This window comes from Pezoporus flaviventris, unplaced genomic scaffold (assembly GCF_033815535.1).
Source record: "Pezoporus flaviventris isolate CSIRO_AGI_PZ_B2104156 unplaced genomic scaffold, CSIRO_AGI_Pfla_v1 ptg000001l, whole genome shotgun sequence".
Taxonomy (NCBI): domain Eukaryota; kingdom Metazoa; phylum Chordata; class Aves; order Psittaciformes; family Psittacidae; genus Pezoporus; species Pezoporus flaviventris.
In genome coordinates, this window is record NW_026892549.1 from 18,988,399 (window position 1) to 19,015,424 (window position 27,026).

The 27,026-nt window shown below is 40.4% G+C and overlaps 1 protein-coding gene across 3 annotated transcripts in view; it reads left to right on the plus strand.

The window, feature by feature from the left end:
• The window catches only part of PRKG1 (protein kinase cGMP-dependent 1), a 483,102-nt gene that overhangs the window by 440,158 nt on the left and 15,918 nt on the right, over window positions 1-27,026 (plus strand). For all 3 annotated transcript variants that reach the window (XM_061446715.1, XM_061446714.1, XM_061446725.1), the window contains exons 10-12: window positions 8,348-8,444; window positions 22,569-22,708; window positions 26,765-26,854. In XM_061446715.1, the coding sequence (XP_061302699.1) occupies window positions 8,348-8,444; window positions 22,569-22,708; window positions 26,765-26,854 (327 nt within the window). The remainder of the gene's footprint in view (window positions 1-8,347; window positions 8,445-22,568; window positions 22,709-26,764; window positions 26,855-27,026) is intronic.

The following is a 27,026-nucleotide window of genomic DNA, read 5'->3' on the forward strand; positions in this document are numbered from 1 at the left end:
AGTTAAAGCCATGGCACTGCTGACCTCAGGAGGATGGTCTGGAAGAAGGAGACCTGAACTAAGGAAAAGTTGGGTTTTAAGTTATCATACTTTCTCCCTGTATCTGTCTATCTACGGACACGGGTAGATAGATTGATATACACCTTCTACTTTTTCAGTGTTGTTTGCAGTTAGGAAAAATGGAAGAGTAACATGAGTTTAATGTTCTCCTCGCTCTTCCTTGGTGCAGGGTAGTAAATCATCTTTAACAAGTCAAGATCTGTAGGTAACACTGTAACATCCACCTCTCCCAGGAATGGATTAGCATCAGGTTCGCAAATATCAGGCAGAATTTATTTATGGGCACACTAAAATGCTATCTGTCCATTATCTCTGTCAAAGGACAGAAAACAACATCTGGATTAGGGCAATAGCATGCCAGTGCTCCCTGGTTAATACAACTCAGGGCTGGGTGGGTGACAGCAACCTTCCTGCCAATGGGAGATACCACACCACAGTCATCTTGTGCTGGTACTTCTATCCAACAGCTTGCAGTCTTTGATTGGTGTTTTCCTGCTTTCCCTGCCGATGGAGATATCTTGGAACAATTTTGTGATCCTGTATTTGTGAATGAGCTAATAAATTGCAATAATGTGGCAGATCTTGAAATGAATTCAGCTTTTCTGTAATGTTATGTAATTGACAGTAAAATAGGTAAAGAGATGGTCTTTTTCTTGTTATTTTTGTTCTTACTGATACCAATGTTTACCTGAAAGGGACTTTTGGAAGTTAAAAGGTGCATTTGTGTGTCATCTAGTACCCTGAGGAAGAAACACAAAACATAGGCATTTCCAAGACATTTCCATACATGGTGGTTAGGAAATAGTTATTATCTGCTATCACTGCCTGCTCTATCTGAGTGTAATTTTGGGGGAGCATCTTCTTTTCACCTAATACAAGTCAGTGGAGACCTGAGAGTGCTCTTCACCTACTAGGTGACGCTTAGAGAAGTCTGATGAGCATGTTACAGTCTTCCCCAAATGGGTTTTGGGTTCAAACCCTTGTTTGTATTTATTTTATTTTTTTACTGTAATGGTTTGTCAAGGCACATCTCCCTCCACCAGGTGTAGTGACTCAAATAGATTGGAGGGAATGCTAGGTAAGAAGGGTTTTGCATGTGGGGTGGGACCTTTGAGAGGTTGAGTGGCAACACACCATAAAGAAAAACAGATTTGCTCTCAATGCCTCTCAAGAATTTGCTTTCAGGCATTCCCAGGCTCTGGAACTTGCTGGTTGTGTAAAATACACTGTCGCTGTGCCATGCTTCTGTCTGTTGCCTGAATGTGGCTAAGTCTTCTGAGCCCCACTCAAAACAGGGCGTAGTTGAAGGTAAGGATCTCATGTGGGCATGACATAAGGTGCTTTTTATTTTGCTTTCACCCATATGACCATTCATAGATTTCCCCTTATCCAAAATCGTTCAGAAACACACGAGTCTTAGCTTTTTGGAGTCATTTGAGCTGGTGGGGAAGAGGGCTGGCTGGAGCAGAAGGCAAGATATGGGATCCCTACCACCATTTGCTGCATTTGCTCTTCTTTACATTGCTTTTAGATAGTGAAGCTTCCTTGTTACATGAAATCGATCCATGTCCTCTACCACTTTTCACTTGCATTTGGAATTGCATCTCTCTTAATAGCATGAATCCAATCCAGAAAGCCTGCTGTGACTTCAGGGTCCAGGGCAGGGCAGTAGCAGCCAGATGCCATAAGTAGACTAGACCCAGGTGGGTTATTTCACCAGGGCTAAAATATGTATATTTAGATATATATAGAAAAAAATAGTTACAAAATCAAAGATTTGGGGGAAATTTTGCTGTCATTTATTCACAAACTAGTTTTGTTTGGGTTTTTTTAAGTGCTGCATCAGTTGAAGCACCATGCTAAAAAGAAATTAGCTATGCCTTAAGAATCTAGCTATATCTTAAGAACCGTAATGAGATGGACTCTCTTCTTTAGTGGACACAGAAATCTAATTTTCTTTTGTAAAGCATTTCTTTTGTAAAGCGTTTTTCCCCACCTGTGGCTGTTAGGCTCATTTAATTTGCAGGCTGGGTCAGGTGATCACCATCCATGTATTGGAACTCAAGTTATTTTAGTCTTTGCAGGGATTCATTATTTCTGCAGAAGTGTATGCCTCAATTATGGGTGATACAGTGATCAGGCCAGCCAAAAAAGCTGAATATAAGGCTGACAAAATAGCTGTTAAATGAGCAGGTGTCTGACACTGAGGAAGACTCTGAAATTCTGTTTTTATCCACCCAAAATGGTTCCATTCACTCTTATCAGGGAGTTGGTGGTTGGTTCCCATTTGGTTGTAATTTACATCTAGTTGGCAGCATGCAGGTGGAAGGAGCCAAGTTGTCTATCAAGATGACAGTTTGGTAACAGATGTCTAATGTTTCCCAACACATTTAGCTCATGTGATAGGAATTGTGAGCTAGTTTAGTAAAGCTGAGCAGTTGGGCAACTGCAAACCTCTGCTCCTCGCATTTTGTCATTTATTCTTTTTAGCTGTCTAGGTAAGATGACTTTTTTTTTTTTTTTTTGTAGATTTTGGAGGAGAAGCTTGAAATGTGCTTTAGAGTAATTGTTGTCCTAGAAGGCAATCACTCATTTAAATGCTTGGAAATGTCCAGCAGTGTAAGAAGCCATGTGTTTTTCTCTCCTATTCTGCATAACAGGCATTGCCCAAATGCTTGGGCTGTGGCTTCTGCACTGCTGTTTCAAAGTAGCAGGGACATGTGGACAATGGTATTTACTCCTGATCCCTCTGATTACTCTGGTTTCTCACATGTGATGCCTGTCCGTGCTGAAGAGGAGGCCAAATCAAGGCATTTTAATTAGCAGCTCCTTAGGAGTATGTATTTTATTTGGAGGGAGAGAAAGAAGTGATGGTACCAAGCCCCAGCTCACCCATAAAAGGGCCCTGATACTTGTTAGGGCAAGAACGTTACAGAAAGTCAGTCGTTTGAGTGAAATTTCAGTAGGTACCTCTATCACTCAGATTTTCAAGAAATCTTGGAGAAGAGCTTGGGATGCTTGTGTTTGACCTAGATCTGAACATCTCCTCTGTGCTGTTTTGTGACATCCACTATGGAAAAGATACCTCTCCTGTTAGGTACCGGAGTGGACTATAAGCTCTGGCAGGTGGGTTTGGTAGGGTATGTGACAAAACCTGTTTTCAAGAAGCAAAAAGTCCTATTAAGAATGCACTGGGAGTTAAAGCCTGAGATTCCCACAAGCTCTGGTGAGAATCTCAGCCTTAATTTTAAAAGCTCTTTATTAAAGAGCAAACTTTTTGTTTTCTCTCTGTTTTGATAACGTTACATAGAATCAGAGAACAGTTATGAACAGAAAGGACCTTCAGATCATCTAGTTCCAACCCACCTACCATGGGCAGGGACACCTCCCATTAACCAATGTCACCCAAGGCTCTGTCCAACCTCGCCTTGAACACTGCCAGGGAGGGAGCATTCACAGCTTCCTTGGGCAACCCATTCCAGTGCCTCACCACCCTCACAGTAAAGAACTTCTTCCTTATATCTAACCAGAACTTCCCCTGTTTAAGTTTTAATCTGTTACCCCTTGTCCTATCGCTACAGTCCCTAATGAAAAGTCCCTCCCCAGCATCCCTATAGGCCCCCTTCAGATACTGGAAGGCTGCTCTGAGGTCTCCACGCAGCCTTCTCTTCTCCAGGCTGAACAGCCCCAACTTTCTCAGCCTGTCTTCATACAGGAGGTGCTCCAGTCCCCTGATCATCCTCGTGGCCCTTCTCTGGACTTCTTCCAACAGTTCCATATCCTTTTTATGTTGAGGAGACCAGAACTGCACACAGTACTCCAAGTGAGGTCTCACAAGAGCAGAGTAGAGGGGCAGGATCACCTCCTTTGACCTGCTGGTCACACTCCTTTTGATGCAGCCCAGGATACAGTTGGCTTTCTGGGCTGTGAGCACACACTGAAGCCGGCTCATGTTCATTTTCTCATCGACCAACACCCCCAAGTCCTTCTCCACAGGGCTGCTCTGAATCTCTTCTCTGCCCAACCTGTAGCTGTGCCTGGGATTGCTCCAACCCAGGTGTAGGACCTCGCACTTGGCATGGTTAAACTTCATGAGGTTGGCATCAGCCCACCTCACAAGTGTGTCAAGGTCCCTCTGGATGGCATTCCTTCCCTCCAGGGTATCAACCAAACCACACAGCTTGGTGTCGTCAGCAAACTTGCTGAGGTCGCACTCAATCCCACTGTCCATGTCAGCGACAAAGATGTTGAACAAGACCAGTCCCAACACTCATCCCTGAGGGACACCACTCGTTACTGGTCTCCCGCTGGACATTGAGCCAACCACAACTCTTTGCATGTGGCCATCCAGCCAGTTCTTTATCCACAGAGAGGTCCATCATCAAATGGATGTCTGTCCAATTTAGAGACAAGGATGTTGTGTGGGACAGTGTCGAACGCTTTGCACAAGTCCAGGTAGATGACATCAACTGCTCTACCCCTGTCCATCAGTTCTGTAGCCCCATCACAAAAGGCCACCAAATTGGTCAGGCAGGATTTCCCCTTAGTGAAGCCATGCTGGCTGTCACCAAGCACCTTGTTTTTCATGTGCCTTAGCATGCCTTCCAGGAGAATCTGTTTCCTGTGTCTTTTCTTGTGCATTTCCAGCTATGATTTCCCAGGCATATTGGCCTGTGATAGCTTGGGCAAAAGGCACAGTTACCAAAATATCTGGAGAAGGACTCTTCTTAATTATGTCTAATTCAGAAAACCCCAGAAATCTCATCATAGAAAGTTTGGATATTGCTTCTGTGTAGCTCCAGAGTGTCACTGAACATGGGTATGATACTGATCAGCATTCATGCCTCCAAGCCTGGTCAAGATGTCTTCCCAATAGATCTCTTATCTATTAATTTAGAAACTTAAATCACCAAGTCTTCCAGAGGTCAAAAAATCATTTTCTTGTTTGAAAAGTCTCAGAGCACCAGCATGCATCTGCGTATTTAGAATATAGCCGCATTTCTTGTTAGACTGCTAGGTACCAGATGGAAGAGCCTGTAGCATCTGAAGATCAGATCTGAAGATCAGATCAGAAGAAATATACCCTGACTTGGCACACATGTATTTTTTCCCAGAGTGCAAGTTATTTCCATGTCATCATGCACAAGTGTGGTCAAACTGTCTCCACCATTCATCCCATATCTGTTATGTTCCCAGGGAATATCCCAAACATCCTCCCCAGTATCTAAGTGTAAGCAGATTTCTTCAGCCTGGTCCAGAGCCAAATGTTTTCCTGTAGACACACAAATATTAATTTTTAATACACCAATATAATTTTTGAACTACTTCTATATTTCTTTGCACTGCCCTCCCAATGCCTTGAAAGAGTCTCTTTTCTTTTGGAGGTGATAAAATCAGACATCACATTTTTTTTCACTGTAATTTTATTGAGTGAGGAACACATGCTACAAAAAGCCTTGGGATTTTCTGTTTAGATAGCAGCATGCTTAAATTAAGGAAATTGGAGGACAGAAGTTGAATATTCCGTATTCTAAGTGTCAGGATGAGGATTATACCCTGCTTTCTGATTAGGAGATGTCTTGGGAATATTTGCATTTTGATATTTTTATTTAGTGATTGAAGAGATTTTTTTTCTTAAGCTTTTCAGGGCCTGTTAGTTTGTAGGAATTTATCTTGAAAGTGGACTTTGACCTTTATAGCTTGGATTAAAACAGAATTCAGATGAGACTGTTGTTACTAAGTGTGTGAAAGGCTTGCTTGCCTGATTTTAAATGTGTTTGCTTTCACTATATGTTTTTGGAATTTCTTTCGGTTTTTGGATGACTGTTGCACAATATTTAGCAAACTGCATCTGACTGTTTTATATGCTTCGTTTCACTTGTCTGTATTAACTACACTTAAGAAGTCTGTCACAGAAAATTAGCCAAGAGATTTCAAAAAACTATCACAATAATGCTGCAAGTACATTTTCTAAACAAAGCAATGAATGAACGTATTTTTGTACTTTAAAAGCCATCGCTAGAGCTCTCAGTTTCTGCAACTCAACACAAAATGATAAAGAAGTTGGGACTGGAGTAGAAGATCCTGACTGCAATCAAACTAAGGGATTTTTGGGAGAACTGGTGGAATTTGCAGGAGCTGGAATAAGCATCCTGCTTGCCTTACCAGCAGCATGCCATGTCTTACCTAGTTTTTGTCCTCTCATGACACATGATGTGAACTATACATAATTTTTGTAGGACTTGGTCATCTTTCAGGATGAGGTATTATAGGGAAAGCAGTATTTCCTGTCTCTGTCCCATATGATTTTGGAGCCCCTAACCCTTCTGACACACTGCTGTTTGCCATTTCTCATACCCTGCTTGTTCAGCATTGAGAAATCCTTACTAGTTACTCAGGAGAGAAGATGGGATAGCTGACGCCATGCCTCCCTGGAAGCATGAGATGGCTTAGGCAAAGGTAATGCAGGGCTCCTTGACCTGAAGTTGTTCGATTGTTGATGGGAAATTGTCTGTGCTGGGATTTCCTCTCCCTAGCAATTATAAATCATTAAGGGTATTCAACTGGTCTATACATTTATCATGAAAATTAGATCCATCTCATTGCTCTGTCACCCTTAAAATAATGTTTCTGCTGTGATTTAGAAGGGAGTACATAGGTACATCTTTAATTTAGCAGAGGTTTTCAGTGACAGGTTTAGTACGCACCTCTTGATGAGTGTAAAGCAATCGATAAGCAGCTGTGTCACACAAGGTTATCCCAAGTTTAAAGCAGGCTCAGTTCTGATTGGTTTCCAAAGTCAGATGCATCAGGCTGCTGTGGCCACAGGAGCAAGGTCACCAAGAGGATCTGGTGACAGTATAAATAATAAAGCAGAGTTTAAATAGTTTGTCTACAGCACCCCACGATAAAATTATGCTTTATTGCGTTGGATTTGGGCCTTCGTGATGTGACTTTTCACATTTCTTCACATCTCATTTTATTTTTCCCTTTTAACTTCAAAATTGGAGGAAGGAGAAAGGGGCTTTTTCTCTCCCAGTGTCATTGAAGTTTTAACTAAAGAATTTAGTTTGGAGGGAAAAAGTCAATAGATCAATTCCATCCCATTATTGAATTAAAGACAGGTGTGATGGACAAGGTGCTTAAAAGGATAGACAGGTGCATATATATGTATGATAGAGGCTAACATTATGATGTTTTATCTTTACGCTAGCATTATCATGCACAAATGAAACATCCAGGTGAAATAGCGGATTATATGAAAAATATTTTGGCTAAAATTAAGTACTGCAAACCACACCAATTCTCCCTTTACACCGTCCATGCCTCTCTCCATAATCCTGTCAATGCTCTTTTCCCATACAAGTCTGTGTTGCCAGCAGCCAAAGGTTGTACATGCACGGGGACTCCTCCAGCAGCTGAATGTCAGACTTTATTGAGTGGGTGGATCCTGTTCATCCATTTCCCCTCCGAGCCTTTCTAAAAATACCATAAACCTTGTCAAGGAGCTATTTTAGAGGAATCATGTTCATGAGGATAGTCATGGGAAGCTTATTTTGGCAGGCTTGCATGTGTTCAATTTGCATGCTTCCTTAGTCAAGGGCTTGGTGAACCTGTGTTGTGAGCCAGTTGGACATGGGCTAAAGAGAGAGCATCTGGATTTGGAGACCTCCAGGGATGGGACGTCTACTCCATGTGAGCTTATAGGAGGAAAAGAAGTGAAGATATTCTTATAGAAATGTTGATATGTGACTGAATTCATTCATTTCAGGCATTTGCACACCAGCCCGCAGCTTATCGGATCTGATTTCATAAAACCTGGCTGTGATTTCTCTCCAGGGACCTTAATGATCTTGCCACTTCCAATAAACATTTATAGAAACTACTGCTAGCCTGTGGATAAGACATACTCCTATGAGAGACTTTATCTTCTAAAAATACTTAAAGACACCAAAAAAAAAAAAAACCCACCCACAAGAAGATCAATAGAAAACATCAAAATGTAGCATTTGCTGGGTAGCTGGAGCTGAATTGCAGTACCAGACATTTGCATTGTAGGCATGCAGTAGGTATGTTTGCTTTTCTCACTTGGAAACCACACACATCGGAGAGATGCTATAATTGGGACTAGTAAATCGATGTGTGTGCATAAAAGCAAACTGTAAGAGATAATGGAAACTGAGCAGGTAAAGGCTGTTCCATGCTCATGCCATTCGGGTACAGTATTGCACAGTACTCATGTTTACACCTCTAAGAAATTTCCATTTTTTCACATAAAAAAATCCAGATATGAAGCCGAAGCTGCCTTCTTCGCCAACCTGAAACTGTCTGATTTCAACATCATTGACACCCTTGGAGTCGGAGGGTTTGGACGAGTTGAGCTGGTAGGTACCCTTTTCTTTGAAGTTTGAGTGTCCTAGAGTAAGTACTGTGTTACTGGTCTTTTAATTTTTCATTGTTTTTACACCTGAATAACTGGAAGAAAATTATGTGATGGGATTATATATTTTCTAGTGGTTGAAGAAAGCTGAATTACATTTTCTGGTAAATAAAAATGTGCAAATAAATGCTTTGCAGTATCCAAGAAGAATTTGTGTACTAGGTTGAGAGATGAGGACACATGTCTCCGAGTGGTCTTTTGATTGCCTTTTAAAAATAACCTGAAGAATTGTGTAGCTGTTAAGTGTTAAGGTTGAAGGAGCAATCTAAAATCTTACTTAACCAAAACTGGAGAATGGTACAGTGTCTCTTCTAAGCAGTTTCTGATTCAGGTATAGAGAGAGTTTTGTTCTGTTATCATGAAATCCGTACATTCATTTTAGACATTCAGTGTCTAAACTATTACAACAGTTCACAGAAAACTACTTATTTTGTGCAGAATTTTGTAGAAAGGAAAAAATTCGACCTTGCTTTTTCCTCTTCTTGGATTTAGAGGTCAGCAGTTTTTATTAAAACTGAGCGGGAGGAAACTGAATTGGCAGCCATTGTGTGACCCATCTGAAATACAATGTAAATACAAAAACCTATGATAGAAAGAGTGAGTTTAGTTTACATCATGGTGCTGACCATGGAGGAGCTTCTGATACTGACCACAAGTACAGTATGTTAGGAACTCCTGTAAATTAGGGGCAGAAAAGGAAACAGTTACTGCTGCATCATGAAAATTCGGGGAAGATCCCACTCTGTAACCCTACTGGCGCCAAACACACTTGTAGTGCTGGTAACTGGAAAGCTGGCAAAATTAAGTGGTTTGGTGATTATTTGTGTTGTTATCAGGTAGATTCTGTGTTAAAAGTGCAACTAGCTCTTCCATGTAATTTATTTCTAAGTTTTCATGTTTGGGTGTATGCAAAATTGCGCAGAGGAGAGTGTGTCCATGAGAATGATGGTCCCTTCCTGCAGCTTGGGTTTTGATTTATTATTTATTTATTTGTTTGTTTGTTATTTTGGAAGAGAGTCACAAGAGCTCACCTGTATTCTGGAAAGGCTGTCTTTTCCCCACTGCTTCTATAGCCATCTATTGCTGAGAATGCTTTAAAGCAGGAGTTTAATTTGGGTTGTGCTCGACCTCCCTTTTGAAGGCCTTTCACCCTCTGTTGACAACAGCATAACGCTCAGGAGATTCGTCTCCAAATTAACACTACCTCTGGCTTCTCTGCCTGACGGGACCTGTAGCGAGGGAGCCACCAGTTTGGTGCTTGTTTTGAATCTTCTGAAGGAGCTTGTGAGGATTTTTTTCATTTTTAAGGCTTTTTTGGCACAAGCTCTCAAGATGTTTGAAAACCTCAAGATGTTCCTGGTAAGGTGCATAAGTTTGTGTTCATAAGGGTTGCTTATGAGACCCTCAAACCACACAGATATGAAAGCAGATTGGACTGTTACTTATGGCAATGGGCCAGTCCTCTAACTCTGGGTGCTCACAGAATTAATTTGGAAGGTTTAAGATGTTGTCAAAAACTAAATCTTAGCAACATGTGACACTTGGCCAGGTGTGAAGAAAAGCAGGAATGGACATGCTCTGTCACTTCAACATATCAGATCAGAGTCAGGCAGTTCTTAGGAAATGTGCAACTCTCAGAAGCCTCCAAGAAGCCATGGTGCCACCAATGCAGCCTGCTAAAGGCTGCTGATGGGAAAAATGTTTCCATTATCTTGTAGGGCTTTTCTTAAGCAGGAAAATGCTGGTTAAGGTCATTTTCTATAGCTTTTAACTAATACTGAATTGCACACAGAAGGATAAATGATATTTCAAAGTTTAGCTTAATGCTCCAGATTTTATTTTTTTTTTACCAGAGAGGGAAATTTTATTATTAAAACAAGAAAATATTCTTTTTGTCAAAACTAAGCCTAGAATTGCTACCTCTAGCTTCTGACTTCTCCATGAAAAATAGATGTTATAATTTAAGGCCTGAAAATGCACTAATGCAAAATGTATCAGAGGAATTGACTACTGCCTGAGTGTATTACAGAAGCCTGCTAGTGCACTGCAGTACTGTGATTTGTTCCTGGAAAACATTCACATTTTTGCACTTTCAGAGAGCAAAACTGATCAAATAAATAAAGTATGTTGAAAGGAAGAAGATTTTTGTAGCTCGACCTCAGCCGCTGTGGGCAGATTCCCCCTAGAGCATCTCCGTACCCTTCAAGAGGGCAGCTGGTGGTGTCTGGTTGAAAACTGGAATGTCTGGGGCTTAGTTTGAGTCTTGCTGGCCAAGAAGAAATAATGATCCCATTGGTCTGCATGCTAATTTCCGGATGTGGTATGTATCAATACACACTGGTTTTCCAGACAACTCTGTGAATGCTGGCTGTTTGGAGAGGTCACCCCTTCAGTGCATTCATATACAAATACATGGCTTTAAGGCAAGACAGCCTAAAAATTAAAACTTTTTTAAATTTATGGAGATTACAGGTGGAAATATCATATTTTATTTTTTTCCCTTGCTTTTCTAGTTAGTTTTATTATTTGTATGTCAGGAGATATTTCCAATCGACTTCTTGTTTTTTAATAGAATGGATTAAGAGACAAATCCACTATTTTTTGCAGCTCAGCTTCTCAGCTGTATGACAGTTGACCATGTTCTGTGTTGGGGTGAAAGAGCCTTAATAATACTTTGGAATAAGGAATGTCATCTCAGGTTCATGTCCCATGAGACACCACTTTGCAGAGGACAAGAATGCAGGTCTGGTGTCCCCAGCCGTCATAAGTAATCTTTTCTGAACTTTACTGTTCTTGTCCTTGTTATTTAATTTCCTTTTAATTTAAGTCCGGTGTTTCCAATCATCTGCCCTAGGTCAGTTATTTTTGATTGAAATCAAGATTATTTTAGACAGCTCTGAAATAAATGTATGGGAGTATCTGAACATACAGGATTGCAGTCATTATTGCTGTGAAATCAGTTCATGTAGATGATGGCTGAGCAAAGGTAGACTAAAAACCAGGTCCGTGCCTGAACACATGCCTTTTTGTTACATTGGTTTACGCAGTTGCTGCTTCCAACAGTCACTCAGTGATGGTAATAAAATTGCAAAATAATATATTTTTCCACACCCCACTGCAAGCTTAGTTGAGATTTGGTTTCAGCTACATCTTCATTCACTTCTCAGGACAGATACACCATTAAAAACCTATAGGCTTACCCACTGTCCCTGCATGTACACAAGCTTGAAGAGAGCTGTGCCTTCTGGGGAACGTATGGCTTGGGACATCCTGAATACAGCAGGCAAAAGGCAGATTAAGGAGAGTCTCAGTTTTTAGCCCTGACTTGACAAAAGTTTAATCACATGTTTTAACATTCAGCAGTTTTGTAGAAGTCATTGACACTTAGAACACATACTTAAACCATACGGTCATTAAAGCTCAGGCTGGAAGGGACCTAAAGAGATCGTCATCCAGGCAGATTCAAATATAGCTAACCACTTCTGACCAGTTTTCCCTAATTTAGTGCTGAAGTCTTTAGAGAAGGAGGTTTCCAGAAAGGTTTTTCATAATATTGAACATCTCTGTGCTGTAGCCTGTAGTAAATTTGAAATAGAAATACATACAACCCTTGAGGTTGGGTTGTATTATTCGAAGACCATTATCACATGAACCTGAAGAGCAATTCTCTTTAAAAGAATAAATGTGCTGCTTTTGAGCTTTACATCTGATTTGTGCTTTATAGGCCTGTGGTCATTCCTGTTCCTTAGACTCCAGCTGGCTCTCCCCTCTTTGGAGCAATACCCAAACCAGACACATTAGTCCAACCTGGACCTATCTCTGCTCAGGTAGAGATAGAAGCTAGCGGCAGCATTTTGCCACTACTAAATGGTGTCCCTTTTATTTCAAGTCGTTACTTCAATTTGTAACAATTAGTTTGAATTTTCTTGCTTTTCTCAGAAGTGCTTCCAACCCTTTATGGCTTGATTTTAATGGGTGCAAAGTTAATAATAGTCTTCTTATTTTATAATCCAAGCCGTTAATGAAAGTGTTTTATGGTGCCGTATACTAGACAAACCCCCTTTAAGTCCTTTTGGCTTCATGGTGGCCACTGAAAGCTAAACTCCTTTGCAATATGGAGATTAATAAGGACATATGCATAAAAATGAAGCCTCAATTTCAGCCATATTTTACTGGGGCTATACAAGACCATTTTAAAACGGTCACTACAGCATTTTTCATTTTTGCTCATGTTTTAAGAGAAATCTGACCACAGATTATGAAGTGCAATCAAATTTATTATAGCCTCTAGCCTGTTTTGTAAACAAAACCATTAGTGAATTATTTAGATAACGAGGAAAAAACACTGTAATTGTCTTCCAATAGACTGACAGATGCATAATTCAGATATTTCTTAGTGAAAATTTCCAGCTGCAGAGCTATCCTTTTATTCCAGCTATTATTAAGCTTTTTGTTAGAAAGATCAGTCTGCTTTTTGAAATCCCTTGTTTTTTAATTGTCAGGAGTACTTTGGCCTCCTTCCTTTTGAAAGAATAGGCATTTTGGGTTCTGTCAAGGTGAAGAAATTGAGCTTTAAGTGAGGGATTTGAAGATCAGGTACCTGAATAAATCCCATGTTCATCTGACAGCAGAACTACTGCTACTCAGCTGAACAAAATGCTGGTTATGAAGATTTGGCCCCTTTTGTTTTTTTCCCCTTTCCTTCTTACATACGCAGCCTATTCCCTTCTTATGTGCAGAATGCTTAATTTTAATATTACTGTCAGATAGCACTGGACCACTGCAGAGCTACTTTTTTATTTTTCCTTTGATTTTTAATTCCTAGTGGAATTAAATACATCCTTTGTAGATGAAAACATATTCTCAGGGCTTGCCTTAATGGAAAAGCTGTTGTCAAAGTTTGGAAAGATGAGATGCCATTTGTAGCCCATCAAATACTGTCAGAGGCCGGATAAGGATATGAGCTGTCAAGCCAGAGGCTTCAGCTCTGTTTGGAAGCAGGAATTAGATGTAAAAATAGGTGCTCTGTTGTAGACAAAGCGAAAATCAGGAGTGGGTAAGGATCATGTATGGGGCTGGGGAGTTTAGGTCTGTCTGACATTTACAAGAAAACACAGTAGTGAATTTTTCCATTCGGTTTCTCATATTTTAGCCATATAACCCTTCTTCTGCTATTTACATTTTGTTAGAATGATTTTATGCATGAAACAGTTTACATTTCTCACCGCTTTTTAGCCTTTTCCTTCTAGACATTTTTGAAAAATAATACCTTTATAGAAAGTGTTGTGATTCCCCAGCTGAAACCAGGAAAGAAAGCCACAAGTTTTATTGTATTTCCCAGTGTCCTTGCTTATAAAAAAACTTAGTTGTGCATATTGCCAAGAATTGAATATCAATTTTCAATATAGGGATCAAAACATAAAATTACAGGGTTTTAGCGTGGTTGAGTATTTGATTAAGCAACTTTAATTGTTGAAGAGATGAGATTTCCTAAGGACTGTGGTTTTTTTAGCTTATACTTAGGTGTATTCATAGACTCTAATTTTGCAATTTATTTTCTTGTAGAGTGCCAGAGCATTCAGATTGTGATACGGTACTTAAGTGCTTTCCCTACCAGTTGAAATAACACTTTTTCAAAGAAAATAAGATCATTGTCATGGACAGTTTCCACCCTGCTGTCCACTTGTAATTACCTCACAGTCATAGAATGGTTAGGGTTGGAAGGGACCTTAAAGATCATCTAGCTTCCACCCCCCTGCCATGGCAGGGGCACCTTCATAGAATCATAGAATAGTTAGGGTTGGAAAGGACCTTCAGATCATCTAGTTTCAATCCCACTGCCATGGGCAGGGACACCTCACACCAGACGATGTCGACCAAGGCTCTGTCCAGCCTCACCTTCAATACTGCCAGGGATGGAGCAACCTGTTCCAGTGCCTCACCACCCTAACAGGAAAGAACTCCTTCCTTATATCTAACCAGAACTTCCCCTGTTTAAGTTTTAACCTGTTACCCCTTGTCCTGTCGCTACAGTCCCTGATGCAGAGTCTCTCTCCAGCACCCCTGTAAGGTCCCCCCTTCAGATACTGGAAGGCTGCTATGAGGTCTCCACGCAGCCTTCTCTTCTCCAGGCTGAACAGCCCCGACTTTCTCAGCCTGTCTTCATACAGTCCCCTGATCATCCTCATGGCCCTCTTCTGGGCTTGTTCGAACAGTTCCCTGTCCTTTTATGTTGAGGACACCAGAGCTGCACACAATACTCCAGGTGAGGTCTCACGAGAGCGGAGCAGAGGGGCAGGATCAGCTCCTTCAACCTGCTGGTCACACTCCTTTTGATGCAGCCCAGGATACGGTTGGCTTTCTGGGCTGTGAGCACACACTGAAGCCGGTTCATGTTCATTTTCTCATTGACCAACACCCCCAAGTCCTTCTCCACAGGGCTGCTCTGAATCTCTTCTCTGCCCAACCTGTAGCTGTGCCTGGGATTGCTCCAACCCAGGTGTAGGACCTTGCACTTGGCATGGTTAAACTTCATAAGGCTGGCATCAGCCCACCTCACAAGTGTGTCAAGGTCCTCCTGGATGGCATTCCTTCCCTCCAGGGTATCAATTGAACCACACAGCTTGGTGTCATCGGCAAACTTGCTGAGGTCGCACTCAATCCCACTGTCCATGTCAGCGACAAAGATGTTGAACAAGACCGGTCCTGACACTGATCCCTGAGGGACACCACTCGTTACTGGTCTCCAGCCAGACATTGAGCTGTTGACCGTATCACTGCATGCGGCCATCCAGCCAATTCTTTATCCACAGAGAGGTCCATCATCAAATTGATGTCTCTCCAGTATAGAGACAAGGATGTCATGCAGGACAGTGTCAAACACTTTTGTCAGGTAGATGACGTCAACTGCTTCATGAGTTTTCTTTCCATCTTAGGTCTTTTTTTTTAAGCCTTGACTTATTTTTTACAGTCTAACCCGGTCCAATCACCATGCCTATTCACACACAGCAGATAGCTAACCCAAAACTAAGGTGATGTTGAGCATGAGGTAGAAAGGATAGAGTGAGAAGCACCATGTAGCCTGCTTATAATTTGGATATGCAGACTACAGTTTTTTCCCTAAACCTTAGGTCAGGAGAGCAGCTGAATCTGGCCTTAAGCTATGCCCTCACTTGCCTAATAAAAAGAAATGCTGACAAGAAAACAAGTTGGAAGGCAAATAATATTAATATAAGGAAATCTGCTTCATCCTGGAAGAGCATAAATATAAAGCATGCTGTACTATTTTGCTGGGGGTGGGTAGAAGTTTCTGCTTTGTTCGTGCAGCAGTTCAGCTGTTGGGATTAGGCGAGCTCAGCTTGCAAGTGCTACACTCAGCAACAGCTGCTGCTATTTTTGTTGGTTCAAATGCATCTAGCTGGGAAACATCAGAAAATAAAGGGCCTTGGACATACCCAGCAAGCAAAAGCATTTGCACTTCAGTTCCCAAGAGCTACAGTTGAACCAGTTATTATTTAACATGATATGAAGATATTTGCATTTCATAACACAGATTTCTGGCTCCATTATATCTGAATAATACACATATAGCAAAATACACAGATAGCAAAAGCCCTCTCTAAAAGGATCTCTGTCATTACAAAGGTATCACTGTGCCCACAAGGGAAGTTCAACAGGAGACACAAACAAGTAACTGATCTGTGAGTTGTGGACACGCGTTCAAGAAAAGCTTCTGTCCAGCTCCTAAAAGCTCACTGTTGCTATGTGTTTAGGAAAAAGCCACATCTCCAGAGTAAACAAAATATTTTTTACTTGCATAAACTCTTCTCCCTGTGTGTTCCCATTCAGCTGGGAGCCTGGCCAGCTGCCGTTGAAGATCAGCAGAAAAAGCTCCTGACTAAGGTTTTTGTGAGCACAGTGTCCAGACGCTGTGAAAGTTCATGTTCGTTCAAGCACTTCCATTACATAAGTGAAAGAAATCTGGAGATTTTTGAATGGCAAACACTGCATTGGCCAAAATGAATGAAGGATAAACTAAAAATATAAATATGAATTCAAATATAAATACAAATATAAATATAAATAATGTTAAGCTCTGCTTTTGTGCCCTTAGGTCTGTTGCTCTTTCATGGCTTTAGGGGCCTACACAGAGTACCATAGTTCCAGACATTATTTGTAGCAGCTCGCTGGGTAAAAAAACACAATCATAGGGCTTCTTGGAAAACCCACAGCCATGCAAGACCTGTAACTCACAGGCATAACTTCTGAATGGGAATTCAGAAAATCAGAAGTTCTTTGCTGTCTTCTAGAGGAAAATCATGCAGGAATAGAAGACTGGCCATGAATGAGACAGATGCAGTTAAAATAGCATATCCTCAAGCTAGATATGGCAAGGTTCAGGCACCTCACTAATCTTCACTGAACTTAATCCTTCTGTGGGGTATTGTTCTACATTCTGGTAAAAATGTATTAGTTTTTACAGTTTCTCAAGGTCAGTTTGCATTGTATCAGTGCAGCTGTCACTGGAGTTGCATGGAAATTGCTCACACTGCAGACTATATATAATACACATACATGATTTATAGTAAAGACAGGCAGAGAGAGGAAGGATAAGAAACATACAGATAGAGCCATTTACTCTTTTTTCCATCAAGTTCTGGATTTCGTCTCATCAATATCCATTTTCCATAAAAGTCTGAGAAAGCACTAAGGTGTAGAAACATATTTATATGTACATGAATTACAGCTGTGGGAAAAGAAATAAAAATCAGGCCTTGAGTGCACTGTGTGTTTTGTAAGTTGCAGAAGTTTATACACCATAAAGCAAAGCAAAGCTTTTGGAATGGTTCCAACATTTTCATATAAGCGTGGGGAGCCATAAGGAGAAGCCAGCTGAGGTCTGACAAAACAAGGACTTGGAAGAGCAAGAGAAGCTGGATCTCTTCTCTTTCTCTTGTCCTCCTTCTTCTTCTCCTCTCCATCTCTCCTTCTCCTCTCCTTTTGTCTTTCTGTTCTCCCTTGCATTTGCATTTTGTTGTTGTGTCCTCTTTAACGGAATTTCTGAAATGTATTTTCAGATAGTGACCCACCTGTTTGGGTTTGCTCAGGAGTAGCTTTGTCACAATGACTCAGGCTGCCAAAAAAAAAACCACCTGGTGACATGGAAACGGGGCACCACACTGAAAACAGCCAAAGGCTATGAATCTGAGTGAATGGTGCTTCCTACAAAACCACAAGGGAGGGAGAGGGCAGCCATGGGGCTAGCATAGAAGAAAGTTGCTTGCTTTAACTCCTGTCCACCCTTGTGTTGTGGATCTTCTTTGCTTCAGAGGGCTGGATGGATGTCACATGTGGAGGAAAGGAATAGCTGCTTCTTCATGAGGCGAGCTCATGCAATAGGAAGGTGTTAAAGATGGAGAAGTATGGTTCTTCCAATGTAATGCTGTCCAGTTAAAACCTGATGGTTGAAGATGCAGCCACGGCTCCAAATGTGACTGTGATATCACATCACCACGGTGCTTGGACCAGAATATTTTTCAAAATGCAACTATATTTATATTACATTTCTATTTCTAATTGATATGCATATCAACATATGCAATATATGTTTATATGTATTTTATATCTTTATGCAAATATGTATCTGTGCAAAATGAGCACAACTATTTCTCATTCTACTTTGTTTCTACAAATGGCTTATTTGCTTACAAACAAAATTTCTCCTGTTGTTTTTTCACTGGATGCAGTTTATTCCTTGGGTCATAATCCTGCAGAATCACCTGTTCTAATTAATTTTACCTCTTACCTCTCTGGCTTTGTACATCACCTTTTTAAGGTGGTGTTTGTATTTTATTTAACTGTGCTCCCTATTGCTTTTTTTCTGTTTGTTTTGGAGAGAAAATGTATTCCTGTTCCACAACTGAAACGGGTTATATCCTTCCCCAGAAGTTAATTTGTGACAGTGAGGGAAAGAGCTCAAGGAGATTCACCAGGAGGGAGTCTGACCAGGAGAGCATCAGTAGTAACTACAGCTTTACCAGAATTCACTCTTTGGGTGATTATTGCACTGGAATGGATGGTATGAGACTGCTGTTGGTGTAGATTTGCTGTTCAGCCTGCTTTGTCTTTTGCGATCCAGGCAGAATTGCAACCATGGCCCATGTGCCAGAGCTCAGTGATGAGATGGACATAAAATCGAAAACTGAAGCCTGTATGAAGTTGGAGAGAAAGGGATGGAGTATATTCAGTGCTATAAATGTTACTTCTAATTTTTCCCTGCCTGTATTCAGCAGATACCTGACTTTAATATTACTGTTCTATGTCAACATTTCAGTGGCCTTGATGTTTGCTCTTACAATCAGTGAAATTATCTCCAAGAGAAATTATCTCTCCAAGATAGATAATTTGGGATCTATCCAAATCTATCCAAGAGAGATAATTTGGGAGATTTTTACACTGATGAAAAGGCAACGACTGGGTAAGGTCAATGCAGGGAAAGGAGTGAAAAAAGTGAGGAGGGAAGGGACCAGAAATTCTTTTAACTTGCAAAAAAAAAAGGTTGAGAGAGATGGAAGCTGGTGGTTACCCTGTGTTGAACCTCTTGGTGGCTCAGCTGCTCTTGAAGAAGAGGGATTGAAACCCAAGGCTCAGCAGGTCTCCACTGAATCAATAGTCCTAGGGTCTTTGAAATACAAGATGTTGCTTCCAAGTGACTGAACGCTAATCTCGTGAGCTTTGCTGCATGGAAAACTGCTTTGCAAACTGCCATCCAAGGAAAGCTGCAACCTTTTTCCTTTTCTGAACTGTTTGGGAGATTTTGTAGTGTTTTTTTTTGGGAGGCTGAGCTTCCTGCCCAGAATATCCCTACCTTTGTGCCAAGAGTCAAAATCCTTATGGCTTCTGTGGCTCTCTGAGCCTTTTTTCTCATTATAATTGAAAGGCAGGGTGTTCTTCGCAGCCCTTCTCATCTTCTCAACGTTAATCCTGTTTGTTTTTTTATGTTAAATATCCAGGTGACTCTTAGATATATCTTCCTACTTTTGAAATGAGATTGGTATTAGACATGAGGGTTTTGGTGTTTTTTTCTGTGAACTATCAGGAGCTTAATATTAAAACTTGCTCTTTGCAAGAATAATATGAATTATCTGGGGCTCCCCAGATTTGCATCATAAAAGTAGCTCTCACAGTCACCTCATTTAGCAGGAGAGGATTCAGGCACGTTGAAGAAGCAGAAGTCTGTAGGGTTCATCTTCCAGGTGGACAACCAGGCAGTCCAAAACTTCAGACTTTGTACCTCAGCAGCTTATTTTGGTGTATCAGCACATTTAATGCAAATTAGTGACCCCATGCTCCCAAACTATCATGTCTTCTGCCTTATGAAGCATGACAGGAGTGGGAATGGAAAATGGATCTAAATTCTCCTGTGGCATTAGGTCAAAGTCTTGCATTAGCTAATTGTAGCCACCTGATTGTTCTATATTGAAACATTTGTGGCACTGATGACACCATCAAACACCTAATAAAACCACTGCCTTATGCTTCCTCATAGTAATTTCCTTTTTGAAGCTGTGTAAGTACATATACCTGAAAAAAAAAAAAAACTGAAAAAAATTACTAAAATAATATCCTCTTTAATGAAAGACACAAAAAATTAGGTAGTCAGAATCCATAGTGTTAAAGTGATAATACCATAAAGAGGCACACCAGGATTTATTCATAATACCCTTTATTCTGTAATATTGGAATTTGTTCATCTGAGCCTCCACCAGGTTGTTGTGTTTATTTTTAACACTGATGTCTGGTACAGATTAACATCAGGAAATGTTTGAAGTAAGTTTAGAGTGCTAAATACTTTTTTTATTTTTTTAATGTTTCATGTTCAAATTGACTGATAAATTTGCTACTGGAGCTACTTTCTTGGTTCCACTGTTCATTATGATTTGTCAGTGGACAACCTGACCTTAAAAACACAGATGGAGAGAAAACAAGTCTGATCTGTAATACCTAACAAAGTTTTGCACAGACTTATATTTGAAATAATTTGTGTGGCAGCTGATTGCTTGTCCATTAGTCTGATGGGAGACCAGGCAATCTGGATTACCATCAAAAGCAAGAGGTGTAAGTTCTCCAGATGTGCTTGGTCATGCTAAACCTTAATCTTCTTTTTTTTTCTTTTCTTTTTTTTTTTTTGCAAACTTTGAAAGATTTTGCTCAGCCCAGATTTTCCCTTAACTTTCATCATGTCTTCATTCCATGTGTGCTACCTCACTCCTCTTCCTACTTCCCTGAAACAGCCTGTTTTGATTTAGGGAGAGTACTACTAAATAATTTAGTTCAAACAGTTGAACTGAAGCCCATGTGCCGTTTATTCAGAAAGGGAAAAAAAAAAAAAAAAACAACCAAACACTAATCCTAAACCCAAAATTATTTTATTCACTTTCAGTTTGCCATAAATGCAAAATTCCTTTCTGCTTTGAGATGTGGTCAAGCTGCATAGCAAAGGCAGCATCGTGTAGCACCAGTTTGATAAATAACTTGCAACTCTAGTGCATAGATGAGGAAAAATGTTTCTCTTTATTTTATGTGGGTTGTTTAAGTTTTTGCACCCTGTCTCCGTGAAGATTAAATGGCGAACACCGGCTTCATGCAAAGATGATAATTATGAGTCTCTGTGTGAAATACAAAACAGCACCTTTGGAAAAAGAAAAGCTTCATGTGGGCTTGGAAATGCTTGTCGCTGCAGGGGAAATAAGAAGCCACAAATCTGAAGACCAAAACCCCAAGTAGTTTTAAAACAGAAAAATACATGCAAACATGTATATGTATTGAAGAACTTAATGATGAAAACTTTGGCCATAGACTCTCATGTATTAATGTTTATTTTTGTATCACTTGTGGTGATTTTGGAAATCTCTTTGCTAGCTGGGAATCAGCCTTTGGAGTCTGATTTCCTTAAGCTGTGTCTTTGTGGACATCAGAATACCAGTCTGATTTCTGACAAAGATGGGATAGTGAGGACACAATCCTTCTTTGCATTTTCCTTGGGACCTGGGCCATTACATGAACAAAGCAGATGCAGAGGAAACTATGTAAGGTTATGGTATGCAGCCTGGGAAAAACATGGAAGATGCCATGTCTCATATCAGTCCATATTTTTGTTACCAAAAAAATATAAAAATAGATATTATATTAAATAAATTGTGATTGCATGACTGTTGTCTCCTAACCTAAAAGGCAAGCTGGATTTGTGGTGGGGCATGACAACAGACAAGCCACTTGTCTGCTGGCAGAAGCCAAATTCCTAAAAGAAAACCAAAACAGAAGTTGCCAAACAGCATCTCTTACTATAAAGAGGCAAAGCATTTAACTGGCAATGTTATTGTGAACAGCTGCTGAGGCAATTTAACAAACTAATAGGCCTGGTAGGTCCATGGCAAGGTTCCTCTCTCATTTGGTGGCAACTAAGATGGTAAGGCCAAAATGGAAAGGATGGTTGCCTTCCAGCTCTCTTTGGGATGGGTACCAGTCCCTCAGGGTGGGCTGGGACAGCTTAGGGTTCGAAAGTTACCAGTGTTACCCTGGCAAGCAAGCAAACAACTTCCTTCAGCCTTATTTTGGGAAATAAGGCTAAAAATAGGTTGCTGAGGCTTAAGGTTGAAAGTATAGACATGACCGAGCAGTGCTGTTGAAAAGCCAGCTATGCTCATCCTCTACAAACATCCAAGAACTGCATTTCCTTGCCAGAGCCTGTGCATTTGTTACTAGCTATAGAAAAAGGCTTTGTGAAAGTTGTATGTTAGGTAGCAACTTCATCTGACTTGTGAGTAATGCTGATGGCTGGGTTTTCCCTAAACACATGGAGTTTTAGAAATAGCTTTTCATTTTAGCAATAGGCCAGGTATTCAGAAATCTGTTTCATACTGAAGTGAAGCTGATGGCTGAAGAAGTGAGAGGAATTATTTGAAGGTAGTGTGGTGGGATTACTGCATTCCCATGCAGTTGGACTGTCACAGTTTGGCAGAGGGATTTGCCTTGCTTCTAACCAATGTCTTTGCCTGCTTTACCCAAGGTCCAGTTGAAAAGTGAAGAATCAAAAACGTTTGCCATGAAAATACTGAAGAAACGTCACATTGTGGACACGAGGCAGCAGGAGCACATCCGCTCAGAGAAGCAGATCATGCAGAGCGCACACTCGGACTTCATTGTGAGGTACCATCCCTCTGCTTTACGTGCTGCTACAAGGGAATGAAGCACAGCTGATCTCAGGATTTCATAAAAGCACATAGGAATAATACATCCATCACAACAAAAACCCTTTAGCTGTAGCTTTCCTGCAAGGGACTGCAAATACAGTGTGTAGAATAAAGTCTGTTCCAGGCAAAGGTGAGATTTCTCTGCCCATGGGGGCTATTCATCCAAGCCTAAACTTAACTCATGTCTTAACTGATTTGTGTTGGCCCCATGCCTTGCTTACATGGCTTTGTGGCTCCTGGAGCAAGCACACCCCCCAGCCTGCAGTCTGGGCAGAGCTTGCTGATTCTGGTGTGCGATTCTCCATGTAGATATATGCACCATGACTTGGTATTGACTCTGCTCAAGGTTAATTTTCCTTTTATTCTTAATTTCTGAATTTTTCTTCCCACAAAAGGAAGCTGGAAGATAGGGTTTAATCTTTTGAGATCATGCACTGCCATGTGAATAAAAAGTTGTAGCCAGCACTTCTCTCTAGGGTGGATTAGATAAATCTAGCTCAGCATCCCTTGACTCATCATGGGTAAATGCATGAAAGCCGTATCACTCCACCAAACCTAAGCAGAGGCAATTCTTCAGTCAATAAAACCAGGTTGCAGGCATTTTTGTTTTAATCCTAATAGCAAAGTTGCCTGACTCTTCAAGGATTGTGAGTATCTGTCAACAGGAAACAGAGATTGTTCTTTATATGTTCTAGATGAGGATAAGGACAGTGAGTGGTATGAAACTCTGGCAGAGCAATGCATTTCACCCAGCTGGAGGTGTCTAAAAGGACAGTCTCTCATTTAAGCCAAGGGTGCTTAGTCCCACCCTCAAAGAGATGCCTGAAACACTTGCCTTTTGCCAGAGAGCAACCCTGCCCCCAAAAATTGCTACAGAGAGACATACTAACCTAGGGGCGAAACCAAACCCTTGTGATAAATGCAAAGGCAAGCATGTGGCTGGGACAGCCACTCATCGGTCTCTAGGGGGGTGTTTCCTTCCTGGGCTGATCCCTGGGATTCCCCCAGAGCCCACAGCTTCGCCTCTGATTCATGGATGACAACTGCAGCCCAGTACCCTACCCAAATGCAGTTTCCTTCACTCTGTAATATTCAATTCACAAACATGCCCCTGTTACTTAGGCTAGAGCCAAATATATCTTGTGGGCTATTTCAGCCTATAGATTTATCTTCTGAAGCCTGCACCGTCTTGTGATGGGGGATATAAAGGGAGATGAAGTGTGGGGCTAGCCAAGCAGAGGGACATTTTGACATCATTTCCAGAAATATCCCCTCCTAAATAAAAACCAAGTCTGTAAATGTTTCTTAATGGAGCCACTGATATTCATAGCTAATGAAATAAATACTTCTTCATTCCCACTTTTTATTCTTTCAGCAGGCAAGTGAAAAAAGAATGTTATATGTATGTCTTTACCTTCCATACCATGCAATTCCCATCCTTTACAGTAACAAGCTTGCCTTAACTATTTTTAATACCCCATGTAAATCCTGCACTGGAAGGGACTTTCTAAGTCATAAAGTTCACCCTTTTGCTGTTCCATGTGCTGTAGCTAGAGAATACCTGGTTTGTCAAATTCCATGTCTGCTTTTCCCCCTCACTTCTCTTTTTGCACATCCGTGGGGATTTTAAGTTGTCTTATAGTTACTATTCTAAAATCATTCATAATCTGCTTATACCCTTTCTTGGACCAGCTGGGATAATATTTTTCTGGGTGCTACAGGTAGAAATATTATCGTTTCAGATTAATTGTATTTCGAAATGTTGGGTGAAAGGTGGTTTCAAAATGGCCTTGGAGCAAGGACACGATCTCTGGGATAACAGAATGGGGGAAAAAAAAATCCCAAATAACTCTGTTGTCTTAATTTATTATGAAACGGTTCATTAAAAATCTTTGAAGAATAGTTCAGTTTGCTTACTAAAATGCATTAAACCGGACAAAAGAAGCAGAAAAGGCCAAGTACTACTAAATAAAATTTACTTTTAGATAAACTAAGAATCTCAAGACCAAAATTATCTGGGTTTGGTAAAGGGCCAAACAAGTGTTGAGCAGTGGGTGCCTGCATTGGATCTGCAAATATTTCATTGAATAATAACAAATAAAAAAATGAATTCAAATATTGTGACATTTCAAACTGAAGACTGCTTGATTTGCTGAAATAGCGTGTTTTCATCATGTATAAACTTTATGCTTCCATTACAGTTGATAAACAATATTTTTTTGTTATGCATGTTTTAGGCCAAATTTGATGCACATAGAATTTTCTGTAAAGCAATTTTTCAGCAGGGCTACCTTAACTAGAGAAAGTGCCATATTTCAGTAGCATTTAAATTAAACATATTTAGTTGATCACATTTTGGATTCTTGAATATGTATGTTTTTTGTAAACATTAATCTGGATTAAATATTTACTAAGATGAATCATGTTTTATCCAACTGGCAAGAAATAAGATTTTTTTTTTATCTCAGAAATTTTGACCATATGAAATGGTCAGCAGGTTTGTTCCACCTGTTTCCAAGAAGCACGTTATAACTGTGGTTTTAAGTGTCACATAGGTAATACTAGAATAAGAAAAATCTGACATACTGTTTTGTTTTGGCTTTCTACTCTAAATTTTATTGTGGTAGCAAGCAGAATATTTCTCAGGTAGACAATATTGGTATTATCTACCTGAGCATATTCGGTACCCAAACTCCTGCCTACATCACAGCTGCAGCTGCTGGGATCTTTGCTTTTTAATCGTGGCAAGAATAGAGTAGGTAAGGGCTGCTAAGCTGTGTGCTGGATGCTACGCAAACACAGACAGGAGACAAACGTTGTCTAGCATTGTGATGTGAAAGCGTATCGGAGCCAAGCTGTAGCTGCCAGGATGTTTTGCTATGTACTTTAATTTAATATTTAACTGTATGCCTTAGAAAGGAACATATCCTGCTGTGTTTTCTCCCTAGTCTATCACAGCTCAATAACATATATTAATAACTAGATTTATCACTAGCTGGGAAGAGCTAGAATTCACAAAACCACCTGTTTGATTTATATCATGTTGCACTGGCCCTTCAATTTTTAACTCTTGGTAACTGCCATGAATGCAGCAATTGCACCATATCCCTGAGCATCCCCTTCTGCTGTGGAGCTTGGATTTTTAAAATGAATTTCTAAACAGTGCAGCTGCAAAGAACCTTTCCAGGGTCCGCATACAGCAGGCTTGTTTCTGTAGGCAACTTAAACTGGTATACCCACTCATGTAATAAGTACAGAAGTAGTTCGACATTAAAATTAAGTGAACCAGCTAATTCTGAATTCCCTTTTTTTTGTTTTCATAGTTTTATAATTGCATTTGTTTAATAAATCATATTAAACACACAGCATGGATTTTGCCACACATTTTAGATTGCACTTGAGGAAGACAGGTTCATAAAGCCTGGCCCATCTACCCTTTAGGCAGATTTTTCCTCCATATTGAGTCCCTGGGGGAAAGAGGAAGAGCACTTCACAAACGGATACCTGCGTGTCAGCAGGTTCTCTTTAAACTCTACCACATCAGTGGGTTTATGTTCTGTAACGAATCACAAATTGGGCAGCACTCCTTTGAAATGATCAAATGGAAATAAGACCGCTGATCTGCAGCTGGACTTTGTAGCGTGAAGAGCAAGATGATATGGATGTTATAAAAAGCAGTAGGAAAACTTACAACCACATCTGGAGAGCCAAGTGTCAGGTTATACTATTAGAAATGGCAAATTTTATATGTAGCGCCCAGAGTAGTTATGACCTCTTCTTCTGAGGTCCACAATACACTTCACCGCTCAGATGCCCATCCTTTTCCACTGCAGTATTTCCTACCCAACAAGAGACATTGAAATGATCTCGTTAAACGTAGCACTAACTCTGAAAGATAGCTTTAGTCTTGGGGTGCTTCCTGGGATGAAGTGTATGGTCTGTGAGAAGTAGGAATGCTTGGTGTCTTCACTTGTATAGTGGATTTATTTATGATTCTGCTTGTCAACAACAGGCTTTACAGGACATTCAAGGACAGCAAATACCTGTACATGCTGATGGAAGCCTGTCTAGGTGGAGAGCTTTGGACAATTCTCAGGGACAGGTGAGTTGTAAGAAACTATTGTCCTAAAAAGTGGAATATTTTCTTATATGCCTCTAGAGAACCAAACATATTTATCTTTCATGGTCAAGATCTGGATCTTACCATGCTATGTGTGTTTGATTTAAGATCCCAGAAAGGTGAGGAGCTATTTTTGTTCCTACGCGGTTGACTA